The sequence below is a fragment of the Danio aesculapii genome, chromosome 13 (genome assembly GCF_903798145.1).
Source record: "Danio aesculapii chromosome 13, fDanAes4.1, whole genome shotgun sequence".
Classification (NCBI taxonomy): domain Eukaryota; kingdom Metazoa; phylum Chordata; class Actinopteri; order Cypriniformes; family Danionidae; genus Danio; species Danio aesculapii.
In genome coordinates this window covers 237,137-257,136 of record NC_079447.1, presented here as the reverse complement: position 1 = coordinate 257,136, position 20,000 = coordinate 237,137, and the positions used below count along the sequence as shown (strand labels likewise).

Here is a 20,000-nt window from a genome sequence, read left to right as displayed (position 1 = left end):
GCACTTGAATGACCCAGATGATGCACTCATTCAACCGCTAAACAGAAGTGTGTAATGTTGGACACGTCACACACTCAACGGCCACAGCTGTGCTCACGTAGCGGAAGGGGCGGAGCTACAGGGCGCTCATGTTGGATTACTGTATTCTGGATTGTGACAGCAGTATTCTCCTGTGGGAGTGATTACAGCGCCTCCTGGTGGTGGGTATACTCATGACAGGTGTTATTTATTTCAGTGATTCAGCAACCGTCACACGTCATCAGTTCCATTAGTAAACATTAGTGCTCCATTTGGGACGACACTACATGCATATACTCTACTGTTGAGTGTGTAAGGGCGCCATTTGGGATGCAGCCACTGATTTCTGCACCATCATGTCCAGCAGTGTGTGTGTGTGTGTGTGTGTCCAGCACGCGCACACAGTGTGTCCGGCTGAGCAGAACAGCTGCAGCTCATAAGGAATGTGAGGGGCCTCGTCCACACACTCACACACACACACACACACACACACACACACAGCACTGGAGAAACACCATATAAGGCCAGCAGAGGCCGGTTTTATCAATGAGCCACAGAAGCAGATCAGAGTTCAACTGAAGCACAGGTGCAGCACACACACACACACACACACACACACACACACAGTATTGCAAAAAAAAAACTGTACCAATCAGAATTATTTTGCTTGTTTCCAGAGTTCCACTTAGACACTGCGTGATGCTGGCAGCAGGTTTGGCGTGTTGTCCTGGGGCAGAACCGCTGAGCTCAGAGATAGATGAGTCCAGGGCTCTCGCCTGGTCATGCAGCATGTAAGGGGTCTGAGATCAGGTAGCTCTCGAGAGCTTCCCCTAGTGAAGGAGGAAAGGGGGAGATGGGGTGGACAGGGGATTCTTCAAACACTGAAGATGAGGGAGTAATGCTAGTCTGGCTATTTACAGCGACGTTAGAATAATCTGATTGGTTTACTAATGATTACAGATGAGAGATCAGCCGTGATCAATCACATCACTGCTCCTCTCCAAATCAGTTCCTGAAACTTCACTTACAATTAACTTAAGTAATTCTTTTATTCTGGGCAGCACGGTGGCTCAGTGGTGTCGCACTGTCGCCTCACAGCAAGAAGGTCGCTGGTTCGAGTATCAGCTGGGTCATTTGGTGTTTCTGTGTGGAGTTTGCATGTTCTCCCCGTGTTGGTGTGGGTTTCCTCCAGGTGCTCCGGTTTCCCCCACAGTCCAAACACATGCGCTATAGGGGAACTGATCAACTAAACTGACTGTAGTTTGTGAGAATGAGAGTGTATGGGTGTTTCCCAGTACTGGGTTGCAGCTGGAAGAGCAGCCGCTGTGTGAAACATATACTGGAATAGTTGGCGGTTCATTCCGCTGTGGTGACCCCTGATGAATAAGGGACTAAGCTGAAGGAACATGACTGAATGAGTGAATGAATGAGTGTATTCCTGTGGTGGATGTTCAGCATCATCACTACAGTCACATGATCCTGCAGAAACAGTATGATAAGAGGATCTGCTGCTCATCAATGTTCATCAATATTTATTGATTTATTGAATTTCTTTGATTAATAAGCACACTACACACTACAGCACTCAGACACTTGGAGACGGTGTTTACTTGATCGTAGTTTGGTAAAGAAAGAGCTTTGTAATGTGCTGACTCAAACTAAAGCTGATCAATAAGACAGAGTGAATATAACACACTCTGCTGTTTAGTCTACTTCTGAGGCCAAAACAGCACAACTCTGAGTCTGCAGCAGCTCCAGATCATCAAGCAGGAGAAACACACACACACACACACACACACACAGTGATCAGCAGTGCATGCGGACAGAGTTGATCTGACTCAGTGATTCAGTTCAGCAGGAGTCATTTACAAAAGATTCATTTCTGACCGGATGAAGACAACACACTGCACACTGAAGGTCACGGTGAGGTCAGCACCAATAAACCTCCCTATCTGCAGTGGACACACACACACACACACACACACACACACACACACACACACACACACACACACGCACGCACAGTCTCTACTAATAGCTGAAATAACTCAAACTCCAGCAGAGCTCAAAGCTGAGGAGAATCATTTCTGCAGCACTCAGTAGCAAATCAACTGAATACAATGAACACAACTTGTGAGAGTAGGTGTGTGTGTGTGTGTGTGTGTGTGTGTGTGTGTGTGTGTATTTAAATACATCTGCTGTATGTGTGTGTATTTAAATATGTGTGCTGTATGTACAGTATGTGTATGTGTGTGTATTTAAATATGTGTGCTGTATGTACAGTATGTGTATGTGTGTGTGTGTGTGTGTGTGTATGTATGCATGCATGTATATATGTGTGTGTGTGTGTGTGTGTATCTATGTGTATATGTATGTGTGTTTGAGTGTGCTTAAATATGTGTGCTGTATGTGTTTGAGTTTGTGTTTGAGCGTATGCATGTACTGTATGTGTGTGTATGCCTGTGTTTATGCATGTATTTATGCATGCATGCGTGTGTATGCATGTGTGTGTGTGTGTGTGTATGCATGTGTGTGTATGCATGCATGTGTGTGTATATGCATGTATGTATGTGTGTATGCATGCATCTATGTGTGTGTGTATACATGCGTGTGTGTGTGTGTGTGTATGCATGTATGTGTGTGTATGCATGTGTGTGTATTTATGCATGCATGCGAGTGTGAGTGTGTGTGTGTGTATGCATGCATCTGTGTACGTGTGTGTGTATTTAAGAGTGTGTTTACGTGTATTTGTGTGTGCACTCGTGTGTGTATATGTTTGTGTTTATGTGCATGTGAGTGTGTGTATGCGTTTATGTACGTGCGTGACTGCACGTGCATCTTCAAATGTGTGCAGGTACTGTACGTGTGAGTGTGTGAGAACATGCATATCTGTATGTGTTTGTGTGTATATAAGCATGAGTGTGCGTGAGAGTACATGTGTGTGTGCATGCATGTGTATGTGTGTGCGTGTGTGTGTGTGAGTATGCATGTTTATGTATGTGTGTGTGTGTGTGTGTGTGTGTCTCACCTTCCCCTCCCCCAGACTCTCGCTCTCAGACACCTGATAGGTGAGCTCGGTCTCCTCGTACCCGCTGGCGCTCATGCGCTGGTCGCTGCAGTCGGAGCGCGGGGGCGAGTCTGGAGAGTTGAGGCAGGTCTGGATCAGAGCTTTGCCCGTCTCGCTGGTGATCATCGGCTGCAGCTTACGGGTGGCGAAGGTGTACACGTGACCCGTCTCACTGGCCACCAGCAGCAGCACCTGAGTGCCCGTCAGCGTGGACAGCTCGTACGCCTGCACACACACACAGAGATCATCAAACACACAATACATAGTGATGCACACACTCACACTCACACACACAGCAGCACTCTGAGACACAGCTGTTTCCTCAATGTGATGTAAATTCTGTGAGTGTTAAACAGAAAGATCCGACTCTTCCTCACACATCCTGCTGCTCATCTCAGTGCTGGACTCCTCAGTGAGAGCCCACAGAACTGCTCCCTGAGGCTGGAGCCTCGGATTAAGCCCAGATCACTGATGATTGAGGATTTAAGATGCTGGTGACTTAAACATGTTATAACAGTCTTGTGAAGAGGTGCCTCACACGGGTGAGTGGGCTAGATAAACCACCTGTCATCTGTCTGACCCAAGCACATCTGCACCACACTTTCTTACAATCACTTCATATCAATTATTCCCCTTCAGCTTAGTCCCTTATTCATCAGGGGTCACCACAGTGGAATGAACCGCCAACTATTCCAGCATATGTTTTACACAGCGGATGTCCTTCCAGCTGCAACCCAGTACTGGGAAACACACTCATTCTCACACACTACGGCCAGTTTAGTTGATCAATTCCCCTATAGTGCATGTGTTTGGACTGTGGGGGAAACCGGAGCACCCGGAGGATGGTGTATAAGGATATAACTTCATTCACCAGGGAAACGGAGGCCATGTGAATGGTTTGTCAGCACAATTAAGTGCACACAGCATCCCATATCATCTGATAATTGAAGGAAATAATCCCAAAAGGTGACTGATTGTGTAAAGAAACATTAACCAACACAAAAATATGAAGTGTGTGCTGAGTTCAGCAGCTAATCAGCCAGAATCAGCTGAGGTGATGAGACAGCGACCAGTGAGACCCAGCTGTCACTCAAGTGGCCACGCCCTTAATTATGCAGACTTAAGCTGCGGTCACATTGGGCTTTTCCTCCCATAGACTTCCATTCATACGCACGCGAATACGTCAGACCGGAAACGCGGGGTCATGCGTCAAGTTTCGCATGTTGCTGCGGTGCAAAGTTCAAGCTTGATGAACTCTGACCTTCGAAATCGCATCACTTGACTGCGTGAGACCAATCGAGGATCAAAACAGGACCTCTCTGGACAGAACTTTAAAACATGGAGCAATCGCTCGCTTTATTAATGTCTAATCCTCATGTTTAATCCCGCCCCTTTTCACAGCGCCTTACGACAGAATTTCACACACACAAAGCCCAGTGTGACCGCAGCTTTAATATAACCTAATAGAAGCGAAAGGGAGGAGTTATAAAAACATCACCCCCTCACAGTTGTGATGAAGTGTAATATTAGCTTTATACACCAATACCATCTTTTGCACCAAGCTGTAAACATGCTTCATCAGCTGTAAAACTGGCCAATTTAGCATTGCAGTCAGAAATCATCTGGATTTCCTGCAGCCAAGGAGAGTCGATGAATTGCAGTTTCAGTTACTTCCAGAGTGGAAGGTTGCCGCTTGGTATAAATGCAGTAATACCATGGTAAAATACCATGCTTCTGCTCATATTCACACAAACAGTTTTAGCTGAACATGATGTTGTGTGTCCATGTGGAGATTAAGTCTGAATGCATTATGAGGCTCACTGTGATTGGCTGAACTCAGTCTGACATTAGCATATAGTGATAATAGCATAAATGAGCACACACTACTGTGAAGAGGAGTATTCTCATCACCTCTCAGTGAATGTAGGTCATTTATTACAGTGCATTTGAACAAAACTCATTTATTACAGATAAATTTATGCAAATAATATTTTAGTCACTGAACATCTTTAGAAACAGAAAGAGAATACATTTAATTTAATGTGAAATATTACACAACATATTTCACCCAAATGTTATATATTTTCTGTTCTCTCGATTCCTTTTTTATTTAATACTTTTCCCAGCATATATAATTGTGTGTACTAATTTCTGCACTGTTATCGGGAGTTATTCTGTTAGATGATCTCCAGATTTGTCTTCAGTATTCTGACTAATCTAATGTACACATGTACACATATAACACTGTAAAGCATCTTCTACACAATATTCATTTAAAGAGATCTGTGTGGTGCTCAGCGCTGCACAAGTCAGCTCATATCCTGATAATATACTGTATATTAGCTCTTCTGTAAATGAATATGTAGAGGAATCAGCATCTGAAGAGGATCAGAACAGTTGGAGAAGTTCAGAGCCGTCTGGAGACACAGCTTCATTATGTGTTGCACATCATCATCCTGCACAGCTCTATGAAGCAGCATCTAAACCCCTCGCTGAGACCTGTGTGTGTGTGTGTGTGTGTGTGTGTGTGTGTGTGTGTGAAGCAGCTGTGGAGCCGTAAAACACTCCGTCACGCCTGCGTTTGCTCAGCTGTGCTCAGCTATCATCCTCCAGCAGGTGTGTGTGTGTGTGTGTGTGTGTGTGTGTGTGTGTGTGTGTGTAGCACAGGTTTACTGCATTTCTCAGCGCTCTGATGAGTAAAGCACCTTCAGTTCCTCAGTGTGTTAAAGGGAACACTCCACTGTTATAGTAAATGTGCTCATTTTACAGCTCCTCTACAGTTAAACAGGTGACTTTCACCATTTCTGAACCATTTAGCTGATCTGCAGGAGCACTTTTAGCTTAGCTTAGCATAGATCATTGAATCAGATTAGACCATTAGCATCTCACTCAAACATGAGCACAGAGTGTTGATAATTCTCCTCTTTAAAGCTGGACTCTTCTGTAGTTCTTCATCATCTACTGAGACTGAGAGGAAATAAAGAGTTCCTATGTTCTAGACTGATAGATATAGGAACTATCCTCTCATTCTGGCGTAATGATCAGGGAACTTCACTGTCGTATGATTGTAGCAGTGTAGTGATATTATGTGGTGCTGTTAGCTAGTAGAGGACTATTTTCAGGCACTGCTGTGTAATATGACTGCTTCTATCGCAGTCATGGTACGACATGAAGAACTACAGAAGAGTCCAGCTTTAAAGAGGAGAATTATCAACACTCTGTGCTCATGTTTGAGTGAGATGCTAATGGTCTAATCTGATTCAATGATCTATGCTAAGCTAAGCTAAAAGTGCAGATCTGGAGATCAGCTGATTGATTCAGAAATGGTGAAAGTCACCTGTTTATATTTATTTCCAATAAAAGTGGAGTGTTTGTTAAACTCAGAGTGTGTGATGCTGGAGCTGATATTGTGTGTGTGTGTGTGTGTGTGTGTGTGTGTGTGTGTGTGTAATGGAGAATGTCATTCGCTCGCTCTATTTAAAGCTCACAGTGGCGTCTGTTGTGTCTTCAGATCTCAAGCAGAGGACAGACACGCGACACCACAGAGGAGAGCTGACCTCAGATCAGCCTGCGGAGGACAATTCACACACACCATAACACTAAATACACAACTATTATCCTGCACCTCTGACTTTATACCCGAATGTGTGGAGTATTTATTGATTTAATTATGAGATGAAACTCAGTTTAAAGAGAAATGTGCATCATTAAGCCTCAGTTCACCGTTTCTGATTTGATCAGAATAGTGTAGAGACAGAAATCCCGGAATAAAAAGTCAGAAGTGGAAACTAGTCATGAGAATCGACAGAAATTAAATCACAAATACAAGAACAAGACTTAAATGGTGTTCCTTAATGATTATTATAAGAGCAGATCACCCAAATCATGAAGTTCCTCTTCAACTTTAATGAGTTTCTTTCTTCTGTTGGACACAAAACAAGACATTCTGGAGAATACTGGATAAACACACACCGACATCCATATACAAACAGAAAATACAGTCTGTTCTCTCCAGCATTCTTCAGAATATCTTCCTTTGTGTTCAACTGAAGCTCAAACAGGTTTGGAACAAGTGGAGGATGAGGAAAGGATAGAAATTAAATCATTTTTGTGTGAAGTGTGCTTTTATTTTCCTTTACTGATGTGATGTGGAGAAAGGTTTGTGTAATTACTCTTATATGAACTTTCAGCCTGTAACAGGTGCTTCTGTGTTTATTAACTTGTGTCCAGCAGGACTCGAACCCTCAATGCTTCAGTCAAACTGCACTCTAAAAACATCCGGAAATTAGCAGTTTTCCCTATTTTTGTGATTCATGTTTTAATTTTTCCCTGTTTATTTATGCTTTTGCATTGCATTATGGGATATTGCTCTTTCTTCCAGCAACTTTTAACCTTGTAAAGTTGTATGAAGTGATTTCTCTGTACATGTGTAATAGTGTGCAGTGCTATATTGTGTTGTTTATTACGCTACAGAAACCTTGTAATAAACTACAGCACATTTTCTGCTATTTTACAGACTTATTTCTCTAGATTTCATTTCTTATTTTATTTTAAACTACTGAAATGTCATTAAAAGTCTCTTTGTTAAACTGTAGAGTTGAGTTTACACCATCAGAAATAAACAGAGCAGAGCTCAACCACCCATAACGCAGTAAATAAACACATGTGAAAGTGTTCATTAACAGATATTCTTCAGTGTCCATCACAATCCCTGCAACTTTCTGCAGGATCTGAGCATGATTTCTGAAAGGCATGATGAGTTTCTCACCTTCTTCATGATGCCGGTTTTCCTCTTGCTGAAGGTCGTGTATCTCCGCAGTTTGTTGTCTATAAACTCCATCTTTATCTTGACTCTCCCCCGGGTCTTCTTGCCCGGTTTCGCTCCGGCCACTCCTCCGGCGAGCACCCCGAACCCCGCGGCGGGTAAGCCGGCCTCCTGCACCCCCAGCGCCGCCTCCATCTCTGCTCTCTCCCGCTTGACTCCGCCGCTCCTCCGGGTGTCCCCCAGCGGGCCCGGCTGCTCTTCCTCATCACCCGAGTCTGAGTCCGCGTCAGAGCCGCTGCATCCGTGCGGAGGACCCTCTTTATCAGGGTCAAACCTCCCGGGCATCCCGATCCCCAAACCGGCCAACATTCCCCCAGCCTGCAGCGGCCCCAGCCCGCCGCTGCTCCCCGGCCGGACGCCTCCTCTGGCGGCTGCGCTTCCCCCGAGCATCCCTGCCGGAGCGGAGCGGACCAGCCCCGGCCGGAGCCCCGCACCGAGCACCACCGCGCTCTTCCCCGCGCCGGTTCCGCTCAGAGCTGCTCCGGTCTGACTGGACAGCATCCTACGAGCCGGAGAGAACGATCCGTGTGACGGTCAGTGGGAGAGAGAGCCCGGCTCCGGCGCTCATACACCGCGGATAAACAATCAGAGTCTGCGGGAAAGTTTGAGAAGTGATGCCGAACACGAGCGCCAACAGCCGGCTTCTCTCACACTCTCACCCGCTTCACCCCCTCTGGAGCTCCGCGCTTTCTCTAAAAGGAAAGTCTGACGAGCGCTTCCGCGATCACTCCGCCACGTCAACTAGTGCGCGTCAGATCACTACTGATCTTAATCGGCTGATGCTGCAGCTTCAATCACCTATATCACCGCAAGACTGACAGCTGTCAATCATCTTTGCTGGCGCGTTCACGACGCTCTTTCACGAGGCTTTTAAAAAGTGCGCAATGATCTACAAATGCCCGATCTACTTTTTCCATATAAAGAAACACGCTGTTTCCTTTTTTGGAGTTCTCGCTCCTTATATGGCGAGTCACAGTCAGGTTCAGTTATTGGCTGGTGCGGGGACGGCCCGGAGAGCGATTGGTTAAGGTCAAGGCACATTTGCATAAATACCAAAACGGTTGCGCTCACCTTAAACGTCACTCAGAAAGGGCGGAGCGAAGCAGCTGAATTATTCTATGAATAGACGCGCAGCAGACACATTAATAAAGTTATTAGTCACAAATCAACAGGAGTTACACACACACACACACACGCACACACACACACACACACACACACTGCAGAACACCGTCATCATCATCATGCCTTGCGATTATTATGCTAAGTGAACACCACACACACAGAAATTAAAAAAATCTCTCTGTCTCTCACACACACACACACACACACACACACACACACACACACACACACACACACACACACAGCAAGCCTCATTCCATCACAATGCAAACAAGTGTTTATGTAATTGCCGGCTCCAGAGCAGCAGTGGTTCCCATAGAAACTGCTCTACAAGCCTGAGAGCTGTAGACGGAATGAAACCGCGGACACAACAGCAACAGAACACACAGATCAGAACCCCAGGAGAACCCAGAGTGCATCTGGACACACAGACAGACACACACATCTTTGCTTCACTATCGTAGCGAAGACAATACATAGACTTCAGTTGTCTTATTTGAGGTTAATGATAGTGCCGTGGCCTGACCCTAGCCCTAACCCGACCTCACCGAAACAGCGGCACATCATCAGATACTGATGAACCTCTTGTGGAGGATGAAGAACAGTGTGTGAATTATAAATCGATGATCAGGGGGTCAACTGTTTCAGTTAGTTTGTGTAATGCATGTTTCAGTCATTTATGTATTTATATGTCTAGTTTATTAATAAATCATATCTGCGTTGGTATTCTGACCTTCAGTATTCTCTGATTAGCCATTTCAGATGTTACTGTGGGTTAAACTACAAACCGTGCGTCTAATTTGACTTCACCGTCAGGCTAAATGTAGATATAAACACCTGTTGTATGAGAAATAGTCTTGATGAACACAATGTCTATAGGGGAATTATTATTACATTATTATTTAAATGCAGATCACAGCGAAATATATCTCAGTACTAAAGGGTTGACCCCCCCACATCTTGTTCTGATGTCCATCAGGGGGGATCAAGTATTAATTAGGGGGTGTCAATCCCCCCACACACCCCTGCAATTCACACCCTGATTAAGAAGCACGTTTAATCATTGATGAGCAGTGAAATGACAACACTAGAGGGTCGTGTCCATATCTCACTGTATAAAAGAGGACAATCGAGTCCTCAGAAGTATAGTTAAACCTGTACACACACACACACACACACACGCACACACACACACACACACACACACACACACAGAGAGAGAGAGCAGAGTCTGATAGCCTGACGAGCTACTGAAAGACTGCAGGAGCCAAGAGTGAAGTCACACACACACCTCTATCACACATAGACACGCGAACTCTCTCACACACACACACACACACACACACACACACACACACACACACACACACACAGAGAGAGAGAGCAGAGTCTGATAGCCTGACGAGCTACTGAAAGACTGCAGGAGCCAAGAGTGAAGTCACACACACACACCTCTATCACACATAGACACGCGAACTCTCTCACACACACACACACACACACACACACACACACACACACACACACATACATACATACATACATACATACATACATGTGCACATGCTCAACTCTCACACACAATTCTCTCACACTCAAGCTCACACAAAAACACTCTCTCACATCCATTCACAAACTCACTCGCACACACACAAACACACTCATACATGCTCACATATCTCGCTCTCACAAGCGCACACACACAATCAAAACAGCTTAATCACCACTATAGAGATGTTCAGTCGGTAAAGCAATGCAAAGCATCGAGAAAGAGATTGTGTGTGTGTGTGTGTGTGTGTGTGTGTCCTGTTTATGATTAAGATGTTTCAGCGCCACCTGCTGGACAGAGATCTACACACATCAGTTACACTGGAGTGTGTGTGTGTGTGTGTGTGTGTGTGTGTGTGTGTTAATCATCAGAGAAACAGCAGAATGATGATGGAGGATGTTAAAAACAGAAGTGTGTTTAATAATGAGCAGCTTTACATCTGTGACCTTTAGAAAGCAGAGGACTGAACATCACACACACTCACACACACACACACACACACACACATCACCAATAAACAATAATAAAAACACATCTGAAAGAGTGTATAAAAGCAGTGTTTAAAACAATAATCCTCACCTGCATTACAAAACACACGGTAAAAAAGCAAAGAGTGAGTGGAGTCCTTCATGCTGGAGGCACTTTCAGCTGAGGAGGAGAAACATTTGAGGAGAACTGCATTCTAGAATCATTAAATCATGAGCAAACGCTTCATCAGTAATGCCTCAAACAGCAGATCTGCAGCTCTCATCAGTCCCAGATCCTCCAGAATCACCATCAAACATACGTTCCTGAGCTTTAAACAGCAGGAGAAACACATCATCGTGAGTATAAACCAGACCACAGACATGAGATGGCTGTAAACATGATCAGATTCTTAAACACTGACACACACTCAGAAACATGAGGGACCCGTGGCCTTTACATCTGCAGGTGATATGGTGGAGACGCTCTGCTCACACTTTCTTCATCTCTGAATTTCTGTTTATATTAAAACGACTGGAATACTGAAGCAGATTCACTTCACACTGAAGCGGTGCAGGACAGGCTAGCATAATGAAGTCTTCAATTAAACATCTCTGATTAATAAAATCACACTAAGCTAAACACTAGTGTCCTGCAAAACAACTAGTATATCTATTGTCATGGCAAAGACAACAGAAATGAGGGATTATTAATTAGGTCTTGAAAATAATTTGTTTAGAAATGTGTTGTGAAAAACAGTCATTTGGAAATTCTTCAAAAGCAAATTGACAGGAGGGGAATAAGGGTCTGTTCACACAGAAGGGGTCTTTCCGCTCTAATATACAGCTCTACTATTGTTTTTCAATGTAAACACACACCTGAGAACAGTGAATGAGCATTACACTCGCGTCCTCTGAAGCGCTGCGCACATCAGCAGCAGGGGTTTAGGTGCCATGTCATTAATAAAAAAAAAAAGAGATTGAAACCTAAAATGGCCGTGAAACACAAGTTAAGATTGTCCGTTGTCCGGTGATGTACATCCACTTGAAATGCTCCGAGAATTATTTTTAAAATGTATCGCGGTGCATGATTTCATCCTTTCAGAACTGATTGGGTCATTGGAAGATGGGCATGATTGAAAGATGGAGTGAGTAAAGAACTGATCGCTCCACCCTAAAGAACATATAGCTCCGCCCTAAAGAACAGATAGCTCCGCCCTAAACAAATAATTCTGCTCTAAATAACTGATATCTCCGCCCTAAAGAACAGATGGCTCCGCCGTCTATGATTGATAGCTCCACCCTAAACAGATAGCTCCACCCTAAACAGATAGCTCCGTCTTAAAGAACAAATAGGTCCACCTTAAATGACTGATAGCGCCGCCCTACAAAACAGAAAGCTCCACTCTAATGAACGGATATCTCCGCCTTAAGAACAGATAACTCCGCCCTATATAACTGATAGCTCCTCCCTAAAGAACAGCTAGCTCCGCCCTAAATGACTGATAGCTCCACCCTAAAGAACAGATAGCTCTACCCTATATGACTAATAGCTCCACCCTAAAGAACAGATAGCTCCACCCTATATGGCTAATAGCTCCACCCTAAATAACAGATAGCTCCACCCTAAATGACTGATAGCTCCACCCTAAAGAACTGATAGCTCTGCCCAATATGACTGATAGCTTCACCCTAATAAACAGATAGCTCCGCCTTAAACTGATAGCTTTGTCTTAAAGAACAGATAGCCCCACCCTAAAGAACTGATAGCTCCACTGTAAAGAACTGATAGCTCTGCCCTAAAGAACAGATAGCTCCGCCCTATATGACTGATAGCTCCTCCCTAAAGAACAGATACCTTCGTCCTATAGGACTAATAGCTCCACTCTAAATAACAGATAACTCCGCCCTATATGACTGATAGCTGCACCCTAAATAACAGATAGCTCTGCCCTACATGCCTAATAGCTCCACCCTAAAAAACAGATAGCTCCGCCCTATATGACTGATAGCTCCTCCCTAAAAAACAGATAGCTCCGCCCTATATGACTGATAGCTTTGCCCCATATAACTAATAGCTCCACCCTAAAGTACTGATAGTCCCACCCAAAATGACAGATAGCAGCTTCCTAACAACTAATAGCTCGACCCTAAAGAACAGATAGCTCCGCCCTATATAACTGATAGCTCCACCCTAAAGTACTGATAGTCCCACCCAAAATGACAGATAGCAGTTCCCTAACAACTGATATCTCCACCCTAAAGAACAGATAGCTCCACCCTATATGACTGATAGCCCCCCCTACATGACTGATAGCTCCGCCCTAAAGGAATTCCATGTGACCAGAAATGAAGAATGTGTGTGTGAGGGGGGGGTTAGGGTATCTGATTACAGTTTGAGGACAAATGAATCTGTCCCTCATAATGAAGTGTAGACACACGTCGTTTATAACAAGCGCTACTGTATACATATCCACATAAGAAGAGTACACTGGGGTTTAATACTGACTTTAAATACAGCGCTGCTCAGCACTGTCACTTCCAAAGCAGTGGACCAATCACAAGAGCTTGGAGGCGGGGCTGCTTTTCCTCTGTGTGTGTCTGGACACACTCACGCTTCTTAAAACCCATGCTGAGCTCTGAATCTCACCTGTTTAAAGCTAAGACGCATTCTGTGTGAACGAGCCCTCATTCTGTGTCCTGATCTGAGTACATCTGTGGGATCTGGACAGACTGAGAGCTGCTGATCAACACACACACACACCTGTACACACACACACACCTCATCATCATCATGGCTTCAGAAAGGTCTGCAGTCGGAGGCGTTGCATAATTATTACAATAATAGAGCCTGTGAGCACCTCAGAGAAACAGCAGGATCACACACTCTCAAACGCGCACACACACACGCACGCACGCACGCACACACTTATTAATTAGTCCACATGTGTTAATCATATTATAGCTTTGTCTGTCAGTAACTAATCATCAGTTTCTCAACCACGTGACTGAAGATAACCAGAGCTGTGCTTCATGTGACATCCTCTCCGAAAACACACACACACACACACAGCTCCGGCGTGGTCAGCTGCTCGTGGTCTGGATTGTCGACGCTGCAGAGGTCAGTGTGTTTCTGCTTCCCTGAGGCTGAACGGGTCACTGATGGAGTGTGTCTTTATTAAGGCGGATTAACCTGATCCTGAGCGTCACACACACACACTCCTCTAGACTTTAGGGTGTGTGTGTGTGTCTGTCAGCGTCTGCAGGATCTCGCTGAACGCCGGCCGCTCTTTAGGACTGGAGGAGCAGCAGCGGCGCATCAGACTGAAGAGCGGAGCGGGACACCCGGCTGGAGGAGGCAGACGCAACACACCACCACGCAGACCTGCGCAGACACACACACACACACGCACAGGAGTCAGATCCATCATAAGTGTAATGTGGAGGACCACAAGGCTCAGTAAAATGTACAAAAAGGTAATTTACCAATTAACTAATAAGAGTACTAACAAGACCAGAAAGACACTATAGTGTGATGTGTGTGTGTGTCGCAGCACAGTGCTCATTCAGTAGCAGCACAGCTACACAGATGTGTGTTCAGTCCTGATGTGAATGTGCCTAATGTTGGAGCACATCTGATCATTTCTGGAAGCTGATTCCAGCAGCAGGGGGCGCTGTTAGTAGCTGATTCCCCCTGCTCTGACTGAACTCTTGGAGTTTCTAGTTGATCTGATCCTAAAGATCTGAGTGATCTGTTAGTTTGTGTTCAGTCAGCATATCTGTAATGTATTGAGCTCCTAGACTATTCAGTGATTGATAGAGCAGTAATAATACTGTAAACTCTATTCTGAATGTAACTAAGAGCCAGTGTAGAGACCTGAGGACAGCTGTGATGTGCTCTGATTCTCTGGTTCTGCTCGGAATCCTGGCTGCAGAGTTCTGGATGAGCTGCGACTGTCTGACTGTGTTTTTGGGAATTAATTTTAAATCCCTTCCTCATCATTGTGTGCTGTATACTAGGGTAGGTTGGTCTGCTCGTGTACAAATCTACAACATTACAAGTGTTGGTTCAGCATGTGTTTTTACCGCTGTCACTATCTCTCTCTCTCTCTCTCTCTCTCTCTCATGTGCACGTGCACATGGCAGATCAGTGTGAACGGCTGCAGATGCACTAATCCACATTTGTTGACAGTCAGTTTGGGCTCCTAATCAGAATTATGGAATTTAGCTGACACATTTTGATTGGATGAACACTGTTTAGTCTTCTGCCTCACCCAGAATATTATACACATATAAACACATTGACTTTAATCATCACTATTGGAGTGTGAACAGACGTTCAACCAGCACAACAACACATGTGTCTGAAGACGATCATCTGCCGCAGCTTTAAAACTTACTGATTAAAAAACAATCAAATAACCACATTATACTGACAGTAAAGTTTTATTGACAGCGAATGAGTTGCAAGGAGTCATTTTACCAGCGATGCCATGAAAACAGAGCCGGCCCTCTCTATAAGCAAACTAAAGGGATGTTTAGGGCCCCACTGCCACAAGGGGGCCTCCACAACCCACTAGTGGTCTGAGGAGTTTCTAATTGCATTGCACAAAATATTATCTTCATTAACAAATAATTAAAAATAATCATAATTTAATGAAAGCTGAAATTGTTTTCATGTCCAGGTCATCTTCATGATTGTGAAGTGCTTTGGGTGTATGGCCATCCACAATAAATGCGCTATATACACATCACATCACATTATATCTGAGAAAGCTTCAGCATCTCTTGTGTGTTCTGTGTTCTTGTGGATCAAGTTTGTTCTTCCAAGATAATCTTCGAGACCGGCGACCGGTCACCACAAGAACAAGAATCAGTGCACACACACAGCCATGGCCTTTGCTTTATTGCCTGCCCCATTATACCTGATTTATTTTGGAAATTGGAGAAGGAAACTGAAGCGAAGCTAACGTTATTCTTCAGGCAGAGTGCTAATGATGATGTTAATGACCTAATCTAGCACATTTACTGATAAATAGCCAATTACAGATTAATACACCATGTCTACTTATATCAAATATAAAGTTTTAAAGACCTGTTTTTCACAGTTTTTTAAATTGGTCTAAAACACACTTCACTATAAAGCAACAGTACTGACGTGTCTCTCACTGGCATATTTTGCACACTGGTAATATTTTACCTGAAACATGTTTATAAGAGAGTTATGTCCTAACTGAAGGAATTATAGTGTAATATAAGCTCTGGAGACAATAACTCTTACAGAAAAAAAGTCAAAGTAAGAAACAGGGAAGGGCATAATAAAGTGTGTGTTTGGGTATGAACAATGACCCAGTATTTATTGACTACATTTTTCATATCCGTGTTCTATATTAATATTGTTCATATTTGATTTCATTATATTATTTGCTTATTGATTTTATTAATAATGGATCAATCTTTGCATTTTATAATATTAATCATTTTGTTTGAGTTTTGAGTTTTTAATGAGTTCAGAATGTATATTTCATTACTAACTAATGCATTTTCACTATTGGCTAATTATTGTTGTGTGTCGTTTCATTGCAGGAGTTTTGCTTTTGGAATTTATTTTTTTTTAAACTCCAGCTCCTCAACAAGCTCAAGAATGAGTTTTGTTGGAAAAACTTAATTAGATTTTTTATTACAGCAAAAATTAAATCATTACAATCGGGGACTACTCATCCCTTTTTGGAGGAATTGTGGGGTAAAAGAGGCACATCATGTGCATATATACTGGCAGTGCCCAAGAACTGATAGTTTTTGGGAAATGTGATATTTTTAATCTTCATATACCTCGATCATTTGAGGTACTTTATCTAGGAGATACTCCTATTCATCTTAAAAAGGAAGATAAATGTCTATTTAAGATATTTTTTGGCAACAAGTAAAGAAGCTATAACCCAGAAATGGTATAAAGAAGAGCCACCAACTAAAGATGAATGGGTCAAAATTACAGCAGAAGTTAAGGAAAAGGAAAAAATGACACATGCACTTCGATTACAATCAGAGACCTTTGAAGAGAAATGGAGTAAATGGCTGGCTTTCTCCTCAACGACTATATAGTTATTTATAATTGAACATTTACATAATTCTAGAGGTTATGTATCATTGTGTTTGCCAATCTTTTATTTTATTTTATTTTATACTTATTTATTTTTTTTGATGAGATTAATTTAATATTTCTATGCAGTATGTATGCAGATATACATGTGTAGAATGGATGTATTTGCCTAGATAAGCATGTATACATATGTATATTTATGTATATATGCATTATTTTTTTATTTGTTTATTTTGTTCCCACTGGTTATATGTTCCTAAAAAATCAATAAAAATTAAGTTTAAAAAAAAAAAACCTCCCGCTAGAATCCTTTATGGAATCTTCAGTCTGTTTCTAAATGAACAAAATATGTTTCAAAGCAGGACACAAGTAGGAATCACTGCCCCGTCAATAAAGCTGCTTTAATTCTTCATTTCTGAAGCTGCTAATCATTCCCACAGTTATTAAGCAGAAGGAATCCGCCTTTACTTCTGGTTCATTGATTGTATTTGATTGCAATGGCAATACTCCACTATTTACAGTAAGGTACGGCCCCAAACATGATCCTGCTTAGGACCCCCAAATGTACAGGGACGGCCCAGGATGACAACACAGGAGCACAGTTTCCTCATGGGGACCAAAGAAACGTCCCCATAAGGTCAAAACGTACTGTTATTGCTATACCTAAGGGGACATTAGGACACACACACACACACACACACACACACACACACACACACACACACTGACCTTCCAGCACCTGCTCATCACTGAGGTGTGTGTAGGGCAGATCTGCCAGACTGAACACCTCCCACATCAGCACAGCGAAGGCCCACACGTCTGACTTACTGGAGAACTCTCTGTGCAGCACACACTCCAGCGGCAGCCAGCGCAGCGGGATCCACAGCTGCCCCTGCTGATAGTACTCACTGCACACACACACACACACACACACACACACACACAAGCAGCACAGCGGTGAGTCTAACAGAGCAGCACTAGAGGACACTCCACACACAGCAGCCATAGGTCTCACACACACCTCTTATAGACGTCTTGACTGAGGCCGAGTGCAGACACTTTGACGTGCCGCTGTCCGCTGATCAGGCAGTTGCGCGCAGCCAGATCTCCATGCACAAAACCCTGCTGTGACAGATGCTGCATCCCATCAGCCACCTGGGCACAGATGGAGATCTGCAGGACACACACACACACAAATACATGGTTATAAACACACACACTGAGACACAGCTATTAAAACACACACACACACGCTGAAACATGGCTATAAGCACACATACACAGCTGTAAGCACGGACACACAGATACACACACTCATATATATACCCACACACACACTGAGACATGACTATAAACACACATCAGCTCCACACACGCACACTAAGACATGGCTATAAGCACACACACACGCACACACACACACACTTACATGGAAACACAGCTATAAGCACACACGCACACGCACTCACACACGCACACACGCACACGCGCACACGCACGCACGCGCGCGCATACTGACTTTAGTTTTGGTGCTGATGGGGTGTGTGTTGCTGCTGCTCTGGATCTGCAGGAACTGTTTGAGATCTCCCTGAAACAGCAGAAGAGCTCCATCATCATCTGCACATCCTAACACTGCTATAGAATGACCACACACACACACACACACACACACACACACACACACACCCACACACACACACACACACACACACACGAGCAGATCAGCAGCCACAGTGGCTAGCAGATTTCCAACATTAGCCATTTCATTAGCCACAGTTTTGTTGTTGAGGAGATCTCTTTTACAGTTTATTCATCAATTTGCCTTTAGCATGCTAACATGACTTGATTTAGATCTTGTGTTGTGTCCACACGCCTCCTCTCCTTGATCAGAGCATGAGCAAATGGTTTCATAATGTCACACCGCAATTAGTTTTACCCCACATGACTTTTCAGCACTCAACACTAAGCATTTACCATATTTTCTCTAGCCTCTAGCCTAAATAAATAAAATCAATAATTAAATAAATAAATAATTAAATAAACAATTAAATAATTAAATAAATAAATAATTAAATAAATAAAAAAATAAATAAAATCAATAATTAAATAAATAAATAAATAATTAAATAAATAAATAATTAATTAAATAAACAAAAAATAAATAATTAAATTAAAAAAAATAAAATAAATAAATAAACAAATAAATAAATAAATAAATAAATATCTAATTCTAGCCCAATCAGGTGTCAAAATTAGCTCAATAAATAAGCTGTGAAGTTTTTATTCAACAAAACTTTCTCTAAACACCTGATCTGACATGACTGATTTGTCTGTCCAGGCTAAAGTTCAGTCAACTACACACACATATGGAGAATTCATCTCATATTAAAGAAGAATGTTATAAAGGATGATCATTAAAGCATATTAACAAAGATAACTCAGCAAAAACAGCAGCTGACAAACACACGGTGTGTGATAATAAAAGGATGATCACACACACACACGCGCACACACACGCGCGCACGCACGCACACACACGCACGCACGCAAGCACGCACGCACGCACGCACGCACGCACAGTAATGTTAGACCCATTAGTATCTGTTTAAAGAATGATTAAAGCTTTGACATAGCATACAAGAGAAGAGCTCTGATGGATTTAGAGGGTTCTGCATCTGAACTCTTCACCTTTAAAATAATCTGGAGCTATTGAGAATGAGGGTGGATGAGAACTGATCACACCAGTTGCATTTCCAGGCACGGTTGCTTTGCGCATGAGACCGTTCCTTTATGAAACTTTTAAACACTGGTGTGTGTGTGACACTGAAGCCCTCGTCAGTGAGTGAGGACCA

The 20,000-nt window shown here is 43.2% G+C and overlaps 2 protein-coding genes across 4 annotated transcripts in view; both read right to left on the bottom strand.

Moving 5' to 3' along the window:
- Positions 1-8,689, bottom strand: part of srfb (serum response factor b) — a 27,004-nt gene extending 18,315 nt beyond the window's left edge. For 2 of the 3 annotated variants that reach the window (XM_056470621.1, XM_056470618.1), the window contains exons 1-2: positions 7,854-8,687; positions 3,047-3,310 (exon numbers count right to left, since the gene is read on the bottom strand). In XM_056470621.1, coding sequence (XP_056326596.1) covers positions 3,047-3,310; positions 7,854-8,411 — 822 coding nt within the window. In that variant the 5' untranslated portion in view covers positions 8,412-8,687. Of the gene's footprint in view, positions 1-3,046; positions 3,311-7,853 lie in introns of all 3 variants that reach the window. The other variant, XM_056470620.1, reaches the window with a different exon arrangement.
- A 2,292-nt stretch (positions 8,690-10,981) lies between these two features.
- Positions 10,982-20,000, bottom strand: part of ptk7b (protein tyrosine kinase 7b) — a gene marked incomplete at its 5' end in the record, with an annotated part of 27,467 nt that continues 18,448 nt past the window's right edge. The window contains 4 exons of the mRNA XM_056471417.1: positions 10,982-14,433; positions 17,878-18,056; positions 18,170-18,321; positions 18,668-18,736. Coding sequence (XP_056327392.1) covers positions 14,273-14,433; positions 17,878-18,056; positions 18,170-18,321; positions 18,668-18,736 — 561 coding nt within the window. The remainder of the gene's footprint in view (positions 14,434-17,877; positions 18,057-18,169; positions 18,322-18,667; positions 18,737-20,000) is intronic.